The 18,086-nt window shown below is 35.1% G+C and overlaps 1 protein-coding gene across 1 annotated transcript in view; it reads left to right on the forward strand.

Annotated features, from left to right (window-relative positions):
* The first annotated feature begins 1,642 nt into the window (after positions 1-1,642).
* Positions 1,643-18,086, forward strand: part of LOC128985816 (uncharacterized) — a 30,859-nt gene continuing 14,415 nt past the window's right edge. The window contains exons 1-3 of the mRNA XM_054405721.1: positions 1,643-3,300; positions 6,291-6,467; positions 17,541-17,666. Coding sequence (XP_054261696.1) covers positions 1,922-3,300; positions 6,291-6,467; positions 17,541-17,666 — 1,682 coding nt within the window. The 5' untranslated portion in view covers positions 1,643-1,921. The remainder of the gene's footprint in view (positions 3,301-6,290; positions 6,468-17,540; positions 17,667-18,086) is intronic.

Below are 18,086 nucleotides of genomic sequence, written 5' to 3' on the forward strand. Positions count from 1 at the left end.
CTTACTTTGTCGTACGGTTTATACTTTGGCGCACATCAGGATTCCAACCTTTGCGAACCAGCATGATCGGACTATGGGATCGGGGGTTTATGAAGTAAAAATTTTTTTTCAAATTTTTGACCGAAAAACATACAATTTAGCAAATTCTTTCCAAACTATACATTTATTTATTAAAAACAAACAATTTTGTAGAGCTTAGAAAAAATTTATGTTAGGTCCACGACGTATGAAGTGGCGTAGGAAGTAGGCCTAGTAAAGTTTAGCATCGCAGAGTGTGGGAACCGTCTGTGGCAGTTAGATTAATGTATCTTCAATCCTAAAATGTTATGAGAAGCGAAGGAACAGGCCCACGACGTAGGAAGTAGGGAAGGCTGGCATGGCAAAGTGGGGGAACCGTTTGTGGCAGTTAGATTAATTTATCTGTAATATTTAAATGCTATGAGAAAGGAAGGAAACAGGTCCACGACGTAGGGAGTGGTGAAGGAAATAGTAAATGCGAGCAGTATTGAGTTTGGGAATGGATGTATGTATCTGGATTAATGTATCTGCAATACTAAGACTGCTTTCAGAGTAAACTAATGATTTCCCCTCCCCAGGTACTAAACTATAAACACAAAATGACAGGTTAAATCGTAGCACAGAAAACATACTATAGGCATGTCTCCTAGTATGTTTTCTGTGATCGTAGTTATAATAGTCAATCAGCTGATCATAGTAGAGGATCATACCAAAACAGGGAAGAATATTATTTTCTTGGCAATGTAAACTGTGCAGGGTGTGGGTGGTCAGTCACGGAAAACGCCTGTCAGAAGCATTAAAAAAATATCCAATTTAATTTGATCATTGATTATACATCTCCCTTTAGGTGACTTAGTAGTTAGTAGAGATTATTAAACGACTTTATCGGGAAATAATAAAATATGAACATTGACTACCAGTGGTGGTTCCAGGACTTTGTCAAGGGTGTTCCAAAACAGGAGGGGGGTTTGGGGGGCCCTCCTTTGGAAAATATGCTATTTTTAAAACCATTTTGTGACTTTTAAAAGCATTTTTCAAGGTCTACAGTAGAACTGTGTCCAAAAACCTCCGTTACGTTTTCATAACAAAATGTATGTTTGAATTTATGATTTCAGGTTACGATGGGGGACTTTGGCCCCTAGCCACCCTCCCCCCTTGGAACCACCACTGTTGACTACAGATATAGATACACTTCGTGCTTTTTGCTAGACCTCCTTGTGCAATAGGAGGCTAAGATAAAACTATAGACTAACCAACAGAAGTAACCAATAAAACACAATAATTAATTATTTAACTCTATGATGACGACTCAAATTATTCGATTCTATATTCATTTCATATAGCGGAGGCTCGAGGAGGCTATGGTGCTATGGTTTATTCTGCCATGGTTTAGAATTATATCTCAGTGGTTTATTCTGCCATCCCGATTCCCACATTCCCCAGTTTTATTCTCCATGCTATGGTTAATTTCACGTTTTCCGATCCGATGTCCGTCGTCTTAACAAGACGTAGAATTATTTTCTATTACTCTCGCTGTCGCATCACTCGCATCGAATCGTGTGTAAACGTAAAGTAAAATGAAATGTATTGCTGGTTGGTTTGGTTCGTTTCGTAGTTTGCTATAACCTGTACACTACCTGCATAATGTTTTCATTCGGTCCGTTTAATTTACTCGGTTTGTTGCCCAAGGCCAAATAACGGAGTTTTTGTGCAGCAATAACCTTAACACCAACTAAAAGTGCAAATATTTTTTTTCAGTTTTCTTAGGAATATTGTGCTTAAAGTAAAGAATCTACACCATCACTAGCACAAAGATAACCTCCTAGCCTAACTTCATCTTGACCATTTATTTATCACTGTGACCCTAATTAAGTTATGTGGTGGTAATAGTGAGTGACCAATTATGTCTTCATCAGGTAATTTTGGTAGGTTTCTTGGCACTATTAATGGTCAACCCATTATTCTGAAGGACGATATGAGTATGAATTCTATATCTGGGTTTGGCTCTGATATTTTACATCAGGCTATTGATGATGTACCTTCACCTGATAACTTGACATCAGACCACATAAGCTGCATTAGTAACATTGTTTTGGACCCTGATCAAAATGTAAACGTATTAAGTACCAATGATGCTGGAAGAAATGAGTTCATCGCTGTGTTGTCTAACGATGGAATTTCAGATGAAACCTCAACTATAAGCCTTACTTATGAACAAGCCGCACAACTGGGAATTCATATCACTGTGGATACACCTGAGCCAAGTCTCATGGCAGACAGTGTAACTAAAGAAATTATTGACTGCTCCACGGATCAAAGTCAGTTCAGGAGTGACAATAATGACGAAAGTTTGCAGCCAAATGATACAAGCTGTATGAATTCAGAGGTTGCAAGTAATTTAACAGAAGATGTCTTGCTTGACAAAAATGGTGAAAATTCATTTCTAGAAAATTTTAATCCTGATGCTTCTCACAACCAACAACTTACACTTATACCTCATATCATCAATGGGACCGTTACATATACACTACAGTTAACTGATGAAAATCTCACTGGTCTGAGTAACAATGAATTATTTAGGCTTAATGCGCCTCCTGTTGTCAACGAAACTTCTGAAAGTGTTGAGAGCGATTTAAATAATCTTGCGTCAACATCTGAGCTACCCTTTATTAACTCCCCAGTAGATTTAATTAATAGTAAAGGGTTAATACAGTCCAATGAAGTAAACGAGTCCAACAATCCTGGACAGACATTTGGAATTGTGACTTGCAATTCAGAAAATGTTACGTTTCTTAATCTTGCTGAGGCTATTCCTGTAGGTACAAACATTTCCAACATAGTTTCACATATTAATAACATTTCTAATCAAAATGGTACGCAGCAAATAAAGGCGACTTCTTTATTACATAGGTCAAATGAAGCGTTTAAACAACATTCTGTCAATCAGGGAGGAGAGTCATTACTTAAGATTCGACAGTCTTCATTACTCAAAAATGGTGTAAATAATAATTCACAGTCATCAAAGGGCTCTACTAGTGGTAGAATTGTTGACAAAGTAGGCCTAGTGTTCAATAACCAACTAACTGCAAGTAAACTTATACCCAAGTCTATCATCAATGACAATTCAAATAGCAGTTCAGATGTATTTATGCACCCAAATGAAAGAAATAATTGTCTGGGATCTGTGAACACTTTGATTTCAAATGATTTACCAAATGGACTTACCAGTGAAGCTACGATGAATATGCCAAAAGGCGATGCTTCTCCTCTTGATGCATTCAGGTACAGTAACTGTTCTATTTTAAGTTTTAATTTCTTTAAAGTTTTTAGAAGAACAAATATATTCTATAAAAGGTATAAAATTACCTGAGTACTGCCAGAGTGATCCTGTTAGTCCTTATGGATTACACGTTTCGAGGACTTGAGTCCTCATCATCAGATCTTGTACAAGAACATCACAGGCAGTAGGTAGGCCTACTCTGGTAATTTGATACCTTTTATAGTTTGTTCTGTGATGCAGAGACAAAACAACTCAAAATAACTTATGACGCATATATAAGTAGCCTAGATCTCAGGCACAGATAGGGATTGTTGATTCTTTGGATGTACTCAATGTATTGCATATATGCTGAAGAAATGTGTCCATAATGTAAACAAAGATTTTTGGATTCTCGAGCTTAGAATAGGCCTACTTACCAAAAACAACTAGTATCTACAGCCATGCCAACATATGACAAACAAACCGAATTCACAGAGAAGATCAGAATGGCACCTACATAAACGTATTGGAAGTGATAACACACTATAGTCTTTTCTCACCACATTTATGCGGTTTAAGGGAAAGTTCCCCCACTACTTTTATTGTTTAATGTAGGCCTATGTTGCAGTTGATTGACATTTGACAAACCTCAGCTGTTGATCTAGGCCTATTGTTTTAATGGTAGGATCAAAAGTGAAGGTGATAGATTTCTTCCCCTAAAACCACCTAAATTTTGTAAACAGAATACAGTTGACTAAATCTAAAATTCAAACTGTACAACAGTTTTGTATAGCTTACGTTTAACAAACAATTTTAAATTGATTAACCCTTCAACTGGCACAGCGACTATAATAGTCGCGGTAGTCAGTGTCTGTAGTGGCAGCGACTATAATAGTTGCATTTTGCAAGGTTATTTTAAATTGCATATAAACAGTTAAAAACGATCGCTAACTTACATAAATTGTATACCAATCGAAAGATGAGGTTCTAAACTTTCATTTTATTACATAAATAACCTTTATAACACTGATGGATCAATATAACTTAGTGATAAAGTGGAAGAAAATTTCGCGCGAAGTCAGTTTCTCTATATAAGCATCACAAAACTACCGAAAATGGATATTTTCAACAAATAATAGCAAGGGGTATTTTTAGTCTACGGAACAGCGGGTGGTAGGCCTACCACTGCATCCGGCAGTTCATTTTCTATATCGAGATATATAAATTATATCGATATCTTTATAAATAACTCAAATAGAAAAATAATACCTCAGCCACCTTTTTACGTGTATTTGAACTGGCAGCGCGACTATTATAGTCGCGGTAGTAATTCACATATGTTTCAACGAAATTTATAACTTTTGTTATAATGACATATACCATCTGATAGCCCATGAAATTCTGTGCATAGTGGACTTTTGTTGCCGTATGTTGCACAACCTGTACCAACGTCATCACTTGTTGTTTACGTGCAATTTATCTTCTTCACCTGTTCACAAGGTTATGGGAATTTCACCGTTTTTTAGTTTTTTTGGCCATAACTCAGCCAAAAAAAGTTATAAATTGAATGTTTTTACTTTTTTATGAACAGAAATAAATTGCTAACATTTTGTATATCTTGGATTTCATATAAAAAATTTTCTGCATTTGCAGCACAGTTTTGCTTTCAAACTTTCAAATTTGAAAAAACAATTTTTTTGGTTTTTTTCTCTTTGTTTCAAAAATTATTCTTCCAACTACTTGCAGTTTTACCATTTTCAGATTCTTCACTATTTTACGAACAATTCAAGTATATGGTTCAAATGGTTTACTTTATTAGTTCAATTTATATGAATTTTCAAAAATATGACTGCAAAATCACTAAAATGGCCTTGCCACTACAGACTTTTCTATGTGCCAGTTGGAGGGTTAAATATGGCCTAACTTATGTGCTTTGGTAAAAATCAACAAATAAAGAATTGTTTCTTTATTAAGTTTTTAAAATTAAAAATCCTTTATTTTAACAGGGAAAGTTAGGGCCACATGGTCCTATTCTCACACTTAATCTGCATAACTTCTTACTGTAGGTATGAATATTTAATAGAAAATATAATTTACAAGTAGAGATTTTTTAACTTGAACAACAAAAACAATAGGTACCGGTACCTACTTAAATAACTTACATAAATATGCACCACGTGAAAAATGCAGTGAACTACCCTCAGCTAGAAAGCCAAAGTCACATTAAAAATATTTTAACAATTTATTTTTAAAATTGATAATGGTGTAGGCTAATTAAGTGATTTTTACTATTACTAACCTCTGATCATTCAACTTTAAAGTTTTTATTATTTAATATCTAAAATGTGATGTGCTCCATGTCTTCATCTACCAATATATTAATAGGTACCGTAAGCATGTTTCTTTAAAACCATTTTTCTCAGCATCACAGGGAAAATATATAGCCTACACATACTTTTAGAAAGATATTTTTCTGAAGATGTGCAGAATCCTTTCATAAATTAAAATAGGCTAAAATATAAGCACAAAAAATGCATTTTGAATTTTAAAACAACACGGTTCTTATGGGTTGCCATGCTGGTGACGAAATAACAACGCAATATTAAGAGAAAATCAAAACAAATTGAAGAAATTCCAATAACATGTTTTATTTATAGCGTAGAGAGCAAATAGAGAAGTCTGTAAATTACCTATTTTACAATCACTGCATCTCCCCAAGTGAGTGTAGTGTTGAGAGCCAAACCTAAGTTTTCACTTTGTCACAGTATGGACGTTCAGTTCTGTTGATTGTGATTGAGTTTGTTGCATGAAAGTTTAAGTCCATGTTCTTCAGTCCATTCGATGATTCTTCTTTCTGGCTCGTATAAGCGCCGCTAGCCCCATCTAAATTGTTTCTTAATACCGTTATCCAAGAATTGATGATATGGACAGTCGGTATTTAAAGTTTACCTCATCCTTAGTTCATGCAATATCGTTTAACGCCACATTTTGCAAAGTGATGAACTTTTTTCAGAAATGGAGATCTCCAGCAATCTCCAAAGATTATAACCTCAAGTAGCATTGGAGGAGAGGTACCAAAAGAAGTATCAGTTGCTCTTAGCCGCATTCACATCAAAACAGATGCCAAAAAACCATTAGGATCCAATGAAAATCCTATCCAGCTGGTGCAACAGGGAACCACTTTCCACAGGTAATTTTTGTGTTCAATTTTTAATTTATTTTTGGGATAGTGTAGGGCCACCGATTAAAGTATATTTTTTAATGCCATTAGGCCCAATGTTGGAAATGTTGTTGAATGAACTGAATAAAGTTAGGATTTTGAGTAAGTAATTACATTTTAATGAGAGAAACTTCCCCCCTCATCATGGATAAAAACTAGTCCTACAAGATATATTTAATAGAAAATCACAAAATAACTGCAATTACAGTATTGGCAAAGATCTCTTTTTCATCCAGTCTTATGGCAGTTTGTACAACCTAACTCTTCTTCTGGGTATAAGCATTGATTATTTAATAAATAGTAGTATATTATATTAACATAGACTACACCTTTTCCACATTTATTTGAGAAGTTATTAATTGTATTTGAGATTAATTACTTGTATTTGAGAAAATATCAAATGTAAATGAGATTAGTCAGTTGAATTTGATCAAACAACAAATGTAGTTGAGAATAATCAATTGTATTTGAGAAAAATGTTCAATTTCATTTCAGAAAAGGTGATTTGAATTTGAGAAGTTGTCAATTGTATTTGAGAAAATTATCCAAATTAAAATCAGCTGTGCTTTGTTAATTGCTATGGTTACTACAGTGTTATTTGTTTACTTGCAGTGTGAGGTTTTGTTGTTGTGTTGGAAGACTTAAATGATACTTTTTTAATACTTTTCGATAATGCAAATAACCTTTTCTTAATTTGAAATGAAAGTGACCAACTGACATTTTCTGAAGTACAAGTGGAGTGTAAATTACTTAAATATTAGACATGGAGCTCAAAAACAACTGTGGTATTTGCCAATCCAGCATGTTGAGAAAACCCGTAATAAGAATTTTGCCCTGTAGACATTTGCTACATCAGATTTGTTTGGAAAACCAGCGTGAATTGCAGGTGTTCAATGCAGAACAATGTCCTATTTGCCGTCAAGATATTGATATGGTGGAACACATAGTTAGAAAATTATACCAAAAACATTCAAACCAAGACCGACTAAGAATTGTCTCAACTGCCAACAGAGGTGAAGATTGGGTAGCGTTGAGCTCTCAATTAAATGTCCCCTACAAAACAGCATACCGGTGGGTCAGGTCGGGAGATGATGCACCTCTACCCAAGGGGGGAAAGAAGCCGAAAGTGTTAATAGATGAAGAAATAGATGAAATTGAAACCTGGATAGAGAACGATTGTGGTCTCACATTAAAACAAATTCAAAGTAAGGTTTTGAATTCTTTTCAAAAAATTGTTTCCATTGCAACAATTGGAAACTACCTTGAAGGTAGGGTAATGACTTTTAAGCAGGTCCATAAAGAACCGGTTACAATGAACTCAATCCACAACAAGGCTAGACGAGCCGACTATGTTCGTACTTTAAACGAACTTATTCAACAAGGGAAGCAAATTGTTTGGATCGATGAGACCAATTTCAATATGTTCTGTAGACGCAAAAGAGGACGAGCTAAAGCTGGAAACAAAGCAGTTCAAAAGCTACCAGCAAGCAAAGGACCTAATGTCCATTTAATTTGTGCAATTTCGGCTGCAGGCTTATTAGCTATGGATCGAAGAAGAGGGTCATTCACTAACGAATCAGCAAATGAATGGGTTGAAGAAACCTTAATGCAAAGATGGCAAGACATTGGCAATCGGCTTGAGGACCTGGTAGTTGTTGTCGACAATGCTCCGTGCCACAGCCGGCTAGAAGCAGTTCATGACGGGACTCCAGCAACGCTACTGAGGTTAGCTCCTTATTCACCGATGATGAATCCCGTGGAAACCATATGGTCGAAGGTGAAGGCTTTCGTAAAAGCAAACCTGAGAGTTCCACAAGTTCAACCACCCGGTGTTGGAGAGCAAAGGCTCGCCTACTTAGAAAATGTGATTGATCAAGCAAAAAACACTATTGTTGACGGTGATTGTGCACTAGCTGTTCAACACACTACGACCTTTCATCCTGCAGCCTTAGCAATGGAAGACATGGAAGTAGGGAAGTAAAAAGGTTGGGAGGTTTCTTAAATTGATTTAAAAGAAGATTTGCAGAGTTTAAATTGAGCCTCCGTTTTATGGCTTGTTTGTAGTGACCTTTTTTAATAGTGACCATTTTTAATAGTGACCTTTTTTAATAGTGACCTTTTTTAATAGTGACCTTTTTTAATAGTGACCTTTTTTTATTGTGACCTTTCCTCAGTGCGTACTAATTTATACTTAAAGTATAGCCTACCTACATAATTTAGGGTGTATAAATATGCATGCGTACTGTAAATACCTACTGTGATATGACGAATTATAAGAACTATTTATTTATGTTAATGTACAGAGAGTAATGTTGAGGATGTGTTATGTTGAATTTTTGTTTCTCACTATCATAAGTTCTCAAATTAATACATTTAACTTAACAATTTTTTTTTAATATTTGAGTTTTTCCTAAGTAGGCCTAAATAAATATTTTAAAAAAATATTTTTTTTTTAATCATTGTAATATTAAACAGTTATTGGGTTTATCAAATTAAAGCTGCTTATCTCACGAGGAATGTGAAAGAGTATTATTATATGTATTTTTTAGAAAAATGCAGGTATTCAAAAGGTACAAAATATTCCAAAGAAATCACCCCTATTTTGAAAAGTATTTAATACAGGAGAGCTTTGAATTTATCTATAATATGACATGCCTGGTTTTTATTTATTATTATTGTGAGATTCAAACCTTTGATATGATATATTCTGTATTCAAAAATCAATAAATAGCCTATATTAATGATATTGCTTGGGGTTGGTTTAGTGGAAAAAACCATTTAATCATTGTATGACAAACAGTCACTGTCCAATATCTGGAATCCTTTAGAATGCATGACCTTGCAAAATTCGTCCCCGTAGCCTATAATCATTGACTTTAATACCAGAAAATGGTTAATTTCATATCACAATAATTGTTTTTAGTGCTTTTAGTGAATTTCCCTATAGGGAAGAAGCTATTACTGTGGGTCTCATGGTAAGACCTAGGCCCGGGACCAATTTACTTTTTCATTTTGTCCCCAATGTTTTTCTAGCATTGTACTTATGGAGAATATATTGTAAAATGTTGTATTTGGCTTGTTCATGGATATATTTTGACCAAACATGGCAGATTTTTAAAATTTTTTACTAAGCTATTAATATATTAATAAAAAAAACACACTTTATTAGTTTCCCTGTAGCAGTAAACCTAGGTACTCGTTAAACACAAATGTTAATTTAATAGATTAATTGAAAATCAAACCAGGCAAATGGAAATTTGCATAGTAGGCAGGTTTGCTGCAGTGAGGGTATTAATATTACATTTTATTATTTTAATATTGTAGAAATTGGCAACTTCTTCAATTGTATTTAGGAAAAATATCCATGTAAAAATCAGCTGAATTTTGAGTTTCTCATTATCAAATCACAAGTTCTCAAATACATTTAACAATTTCTTAAATAGAATTCACTGCTCTCAAATTCATTTGATGTCTTCTCAAATACAACTGACTGTTCTCAAATTTAATTTATGTTTTCTCAAATACATTTAACTAATCTCAAATACAATTGATATGTTCTCAATTAAACATAACTGTTTCTCAAATAAAACTGGAAAAGGTGTAGTGTACCTGGGGAGCGCGGCAGTGGTCCGAAAGTCAGTACTCCGAAAGGCACTGGTCCGAAAGAAATTACATGGTCAGGCACTGCTTCGAATGGCATAAGTTCGAAAGGCACTGGTTCGAAAGTCACAACTCCGAAAGTCACTAGTCAGAAACATTTTGTGCATCCAGGCACTGGTCCGAAACAATATGTGCATCCAGGCACTGCTCCGAAAGTTATAACACCGAAAGTCACTAGTCAGAAAAGAATGCAAGGGTCAGGCACTGGTCCGAAAGAATGTGCGTGGTCAGGCACTGCTTCGAAACGTGGTTCCCCCTCGCAGCGAATGGGCGGAGCTATACAGGTGTGGAGTGGGAGCAGCCTCCCGTCCCCCCTACCTCTTGACATGCCCCTACTTTTTGGCGCGGTGACGACAGTGTCGGTTAGTCACTTCTCACTTCACTCAATCACTCTACGTTACCACCAGGACCAGGACCAGGGGCAGTTGACATCGGGGATACTCAGCAGGATATATTTTCCTTAATAATGTTGCTATGTTTTTAGTGAAGGAAATTATTCCATAAAAAAAAATTGTGTAACCCTGATAAAATTGTACATGGATGCGCTCTACATCAGCTCGTATTTCTCAATACGTAGTTGCTTAACGCCGATGTTCCTATAGCTACCATTGCATTGTACAGCGCCATAAAGAGCGCTTGCAGATCCTTTCGAATCTGGGTCATTACTTCGTCCTTAAAATCTTTAATAAACTAACTGCAGATTCTTGTTTTTCTCTAAAAATTATTTGTATGTGTTAAAACTTAAATATATGACATCAAGATCGTTTAAATCGGTTCACAATTGGGGCTACAAACAGTTAGAACTAAGCCCCTTGCATTTTCACGCGCCAGACAGGTAGAGCGCAGCCTTTAGGTTATTGTAATGAGTTGCTATTAAAGGAACCTTTATAGAACTTAAGTTATATAGCCAATATTATACTAACATAAACATAATTAAATTCCCGTAGATAAAAACCAATCTTAAAGTTGCTATGTGGATTATTCCATATAAATTATTCCATATCACAGAAAATGTGTGTAACCTTTGTAACCACTAGATAAAATTGTACTTAATGTTATTGTAATGCAAATTTGTTATGCAACATCTATAGAACTTAAGATATCTTGCCAAATAAATATCATTAAATGCCCATGCATAAAAATCCAATCATAAATTTGCTATAGTAAGTGATTATATATCTCTTAAATTTATATTGTTGTAAAGAAATCTTATGTTATCTTACTAATAATATAAATGTGAAAGTTTGTGTGTTTGTTTGTTTATTTGTTTGTTTGTTTGTTTGTTTGTTTGTTTGAAGTTCAATCACGCATTAACTACTGGATTGATTGGGCTGAAATTTGGCATGATAATAGCTCACATTCCCGATTAACATATAGGCATATTCTTATCTAAAAAATCCTTTCGGACTCCGCCCCAGTGGCTCTGTAGTTCCCCATGTTAACCTTATGAGTATTCATATTTAAAGGGAATTAAAGATTTTAGTCAGCTGTTTCAACTAAAAAAGTTGGTTCTATGATGTGCAAAAGCATTAAAATTAAAGCACCCAACAGGGTGCAGCACTATTATTATTTTTATTTTTTGAAAACAGCTAATTTTTACCAAGTAGCAACAAAAAACCGTGAACGAAAAGCTTGAGTATAAATGCAATAAGCATTTTATATTTATATGCCGACCCCGTACGAAGGACGGGTACTCTGCAAGTATGTAATATATTTGCAATTAGTAGCTTACTAATGCATTTTATTTTGCTGAATACACGACCTATGATTTATTATAACAATCTAAACAGAAAAAGGTGACACAACTGGATGTTTCTGAAAGTTTCCTAAATTTTGTATTCTTGATCTTTTTATTGACGTCAGTGTCTTTAGTTCTAAGGGTTTGCCCCGTAGAACCATCACAAAAATAATATATTAACACATAACAACATGTTTAATCTCCGAATAAAAATCCCACAACATAAAATCGGTAGAAGGTTTACTAATCGAAAAAATAGTTCTGTTCTAAAATAAAATCATTATAAATTATTATAAAATCAAACTGTCATATAACTCAACCAAACTTGCTGATAAAGGAAAAATCGAATGAAGGTTTACTAATAGAAAAATTATTCTTTTAATAAAATAAAATTGTAAATGCCTTAAATTCCAACAAAAGATGTACAGTTAAGAAGTATTCTAAGCTAAATCTTTGATAAAAAGTTAATGACTCCAGCGTGATTTGAACCGGCAACCATTAGATAACAAGCCAGAAACTTTATCCACTACGCCACCGAGGCTCATAGTCATGCTTCGTATCGTTGCGGTAACCGTGTTTCCCCAAGAAAGAGACTGATGTCACACCCATACAGCACACTTTCTCCTCAGGACATCCCACGGATATTACGACAGGATATGCAAGATCTCCCATAGTAGTCCTATGGTCAACCTGGGATATCCCAGGATATCCGCAGGAATGCGTAGTGTCCCCGCCCGGGGATGCTCGATCGATACCAAAAGATTATAGTGCTGCACCCTGTTGGTAAACCTTATAACTTTTTAATGCTATTGCATGTCATAGAACCAACTTATTAGTTAAGTGGAAAAGTAGTAATAGTCCAGTCAAATCGTCGTGGAAATATACCTCACACGTTAAAAAAATAACTCTCTTCAAGCCACTTACTACTGATACTGATCCAGGCAGTGCTGCTACCTTTGGGTGTTTCAGGGAACTACGTTCAATCTCGGGGTAACGTAGTACAATCACCGCTGCTCTTTTGTTAATCATCAGATTGAAATATTTGAATGCCAATTGCGTTCGCTACGGTGCCGCACCAGCACACATTTCACCTGCATGTCCCTTAGTAGATTTATGTTTTTGATTCGGCTGTAGATAATTATTAAAAGAAATTATTAAGAGAACTGTTCCCAGTTGGGTATCGTAAATGCAAATGCAATTATCTGCTTGCAATATTGAGTGGGCAAGCATTTTAATCCATTCCAAAGTCAATGTTACATCTGTGCAGGATCATAAGTCAAGTGTTAAATATAGGGGTCTGACTTACGGGAAGTATAAGTGAGGCAACGATGGCGTCATAGTTTAGTTCAAAATTCCTCCGTGAACAGTGTTGTAGTAGAGAACACAGCGCGTAATTTTTACTTCACTATTAGCAGTATGTTTTATCTATGCTATTAGTTAATTATAAAATTAAGAAAAATTATAAAATTAATCTCACAATTTTTCTATTATTAAATTAAACTGTCATAACCTAACCAACATAACCAAACGTGCTGATAATGAAAAAATCTAATAAAGGTTTACTAATCTAAAAATTAGTTTTGTTCATAAAATAAAATTATAAACGCCTAAAATTCAATTTTATAATTTTTTTATTATGAAATTAAACTGTCATAACTTAACCAAACATGCTGATATGAAAACTACTTTTGATAAAAAAAGTTTGTGCTGCTAGCGGGATTCGAACCCGGAACCTGCAGATTTCCGACGTGTTTTCCACTACACCACCGAGGCCGTTGGACGGATTCCGTATCGTTGCGGTAATGTTGTTCCCATTTCCGCGTACTGGCGGGCAGTACGAAAATGTACAATAGATTATGATTAATGACAATACTGTTGGTATGGCACTTAAATGCCTACCTACAAGTCCACCCAACACTTCTAAGAGGGTCGTGGCATTACCACGTAAATAAAATCCATTTGTTATTGGTGGGATTTGAACCCGTGCTATAAGACTCCGGAGCCCCAGGTCTTACCATTAGACCATCTCGCTCCCCAGTAGATATCTAACTAAACATTTTAGTAAAATGTTATCCTGGATGTTTTTCTTAACTAAAAAAATTACAAGCGTTCAAGGCTTCTTTGAAATCAAGAGTTATAAAACTAAACCATACTGTCACAAACCTAATGCAATTTAAAAGGTTTTGCATGTATACTACATGAAACACGTAGTCTACATTTTTACCTGGTTATATATTACAATTTAAATTACAATTTAATTGACAGTTCGTATATCTGTAGGTCACAAGTTGATGTACTATACCTTGTTTATTTTTAACTGTAGCTCTAGTTAGCGCCTATAATCGACGATAGTGTAATTGGCTTACTGCTGGCAGGAAAATGATGTTTCTGTACAGTAGGGTCGCTTCAGTTAATTAGTGACGGATAGTACAAAGAAATAATATCATGTGAGTCACGTTCCCTTTTTATATATGGTGTATTACATGCACTTTTTTCAGTTAGCGTCCATAATCAACGGCAGTACAAAGGGGTTTATGAAGAAATCAAACATTCCCGTATTAAAATTACTGGCGGACAGAACGACAATGTACTATATATTATAATTAATTACCATTCTTTTGGTATGACACTTAAATGGCCGGACAAGTCAACCCAACACTTCGACTTTCTAGATGGTGGCGTGTTGTCGGGGTAGCATCTTGACGACAACCCCTTACTGTTAGAAGAGAGTGTCAAATTTTGTTCTATCTTCTCAGTTTTCTAATTATAATTCACTTTATTAATTTTACGCGTTTACTTTAACATTCGAATTTTGTTATTGTTTGAGGACTTACAACTATTTATGTTTTACATATGTTAAGGGAGTTGAATTTTGATTGAATAGGCCTACCTACATTTTAAAATGTATTTAGATGTGTTTACTTCATTTTCTTGTAGCAGTAGCAATCGCTTTACTCATTGAAACTAGCATCCAATTAAGTTTCATTTGAGGATTCAAAGTAGCCTATAATGAATTAAAATTGTAATATTTATTTTGGCATTTGGTTAGATATTATGTTATGGTGTCTCTCATTTGCTATCTTATGTTTCCAGTTATTAGTCTTTAAAAGGAATTAAACGTAGGCGACCAACCGAAATAAAAAGACTTATTCATCATCAATATTTATTTATACTGTGTTGTATAATCTAATTCCTACGGGAATAAATGAAATGCTAAGTTCCTTCCTATAGGTAACGTAACTGTAAGTTTTCTTTTCAAACAGGTGCATTAAACAATAATGTATCGTTATCTTAAAAAACAAACGAACGAGATCTAATAAATAGTAATCAATACCAACACTTGGATATAATTTTAGCAAGTTTCCCAAAAGAGAATAAGTTATTACCGTAGCATTCTAATAATAGGATATTGCTAATCTTAGGTAAGTTGGTGTTTTTGGATAGGCCACATTGATTTCAATTAAGAAGCTAAAAAAATAATAGCAATGTTAACTTCGCATATCAGACGGAATGAGCTATACAACTGGCATAATTAAATTTAGATAATAAACAGTACCTAATTAAAATAAGGGGTATGTTTACGAAAAAATCGACTTACTTGTTACTGCATTGTGTCTAAACATGTAAAATATCATTTATTTCCACATAGCTTTCTGCATTTAACTAAAAAGTTTTTTTTTCAAAACTACTTTAAAACTGTTGCCTAACCATAGGTAGATTGAATTTCACTATTTATTTTTCCAGAAAACATAGGAGATTTTTTTAAAGGATAAATATATACTGAAGAAGATTAAAGGATTAGTTTGGCTTACATAGGATTTTTTAGCTTTTAATAATTGGTCTGCAAATAGTTTATAATTAATTATATAACATCATTAAACGACTAATCTATTCCTATCAGTGTTTAAAGGAGGCTCGGGATTGGAAGAAATCGCTCCGATGTTTCGTTCCGATTTCAATTCCGCTGTCCCGATTCCAGACAGACGACATAAGGCGTTATATTCTGACCTCGGCTATATTCGTTATATTGGTTCGGAAGCGCTCGGGATGGCGCGGTGGTGCTGGGTTATTCCTCCAGAGAAGGTCTCGTCAATGACCGTGGCATTCTGACTCCGCCCACCACTGACACACCCCCTCCTTCCCCTACAAAGGGTCTCCGCCTTCGGTTCTTGCTCCTCCCTCAACCAATGTTGGAGCCCAGGCGTTACTCCGAAAGGCAGTGGTCAGAAAAGAATGCATTGCTAAGGCACTGGTTCGAAACAATCTGCACGCTCAGGCACTGATCCGAAAGACAGTGGTCCGAGAGGCAGTGGTTCGAAAATAATGCAGAGATGAGGCACTGGTCCGACAGATTTAGCATGGTCAGGCACTGCTCCGAAAGGCAGTACTCAGAAAGGCAGTAGTCCGAAAATGATTTTCGAACCAGTGCCTTTCGGAGCACTGCCTTTCGGACCACTGCATGGATCTCGTGTACCTGTTGCTCGAATTCGAGCAATTGCGAAGCATTACAGGCGACTCAAAGATTATGGAAATACTCACAATCTACACAACAGTTAAATATAATCAAAATCTTTTATAAATATCTTATCTTTTTTCAAAAAGCTGATCTTGTTTTTTTAGTGTTTTCTACAAATTCTTCTCTCTCATAGCCGCATTACGTTGTCTATGATAACGATTATAAATGAAAAAAAAAACATTATTTCCATTTCTTCTACTTGGTTGTGTTCTATGACTTTTTCTATGTTTCCATTGTTTGCAAATCGGTTATTTCAATGATTGCTCAAGAAATGTAGAACAGTGTTAATTCAGTTTTATTTTTAGCCTATATCAAACTGTCCAGGATTTCTCGCTCTTTTCCATTCTAATAATTACACCAACCCAAGTTTCGTCTACAGATGCAATATGCCAAAGAATATAACCTACGTACAATCTCCAAGAAGTTGTAAAAAAGGCAGAAACCAACCCATACAATAGATATAAGTTAACTCCAAAAGAAATAATTTTAAGAGTTACTGTGATATTAGGATTTTCCACTGATTTGGTAATAGAACATTATATTGCAAAACATGACACGATGCAGAAGAAAATCCAATTTAAAATCAGAAAAACCCATTGCAAATACTGTACCTCATTTTGACAAATTCAATAAATCTCAATTTAAGTATTAACAGCTGTTTCATTAAAAAGTAGTGTAGAATTATGCATATGGTCGTAATGTAAACAAATCTGAAGAGGCAACTTTAAAGGCTTCTGGGGCGGAACCCCAAGGGAATTGACCTAGTTCCTCTTTTAATAACTCATCTACAGACCAAGACCTTTCTTTAGAGACCCCTACCAAGTTTCTACGCCCAGCCGTTCTCTCAAATTAGCTATGACAAAACCCCCGTTTTCCTCCATAAGAATAACATGGGATGGGAATTTAAAGGCCACTGGGGCAGAGCCCCAAGGGAATTCACCATGTTTCTCTTTTGATGGCTCATCTACAGACCAAGACCTTTCTTTGGACACCTCTACCGAGTTTCTACACCCAGCCGTTCTCTCAAAATAGCTATGACAAAGAAAAACAGTTTAAAATTAATATATAGATAGAACCTTTGAGCTATTCTTGCAAATAAAAAATCACAGTTTAATATTGTGTGTTGTAGTGTGCAAGCTTTGACCGATGATCACATCTCAAAAATCAAACCAATCCTTACTGGAAATTTTGACTCCAAAATACCTAGCAAAAATGTAGTCTACGACCCAGCTAGTAACACTCGTATTATTTACAGGTAAAAATTTTTATTTACTTTATAAAACAGTCCTGAAATTTTTTCTACTGTTAAGATTAAGTTATTGTAGATTTGAAAATGAAACAAATACAACCAAGGCCTAGCCTAAACATAGTCTAGGCGATATATGTGTCCGTGCTTTAGGACCTATGCCACAGAGAGGCGCGCTGCATCACAGTTACTAAATTTTAAATTCCTATGGCAAATGGAAATTGGCTTAGTCTGCAGGTTTTCTGAGGCGGGGGTATTTTTATTATGATGGACATGTTGTCACACCACAGAAGCCTAGGGTCTGTATTTTCTAAATCCAGCTCTTAATAAAACCTCCCCATTCAACAAACAAGACAAAAAATTGATTATCCACCTTCTTTGGATTACATTTTCATTCATAACAGTGAAAGAGCTGTGAGGATTTTAGAT

The sequence above is a fragment of the Macrosteles quadrilineatus genome, unplaced genomic scaffold (assembly GCF_028750875.1).
Source record: "Macrosteles quadrilineatus isolate MER2022 unplaced genomic scaffold, UCM_ALF_1.0 Scaffold_2__2_contigs__length_208266976, whole genome shotgun sequence".
NCBI lineage: Eukaryota > Metazoa > Arthropoda > Insecta > Hemiptera > Cicadellidae > Macrosteles > Macrosteles quadrilineatus.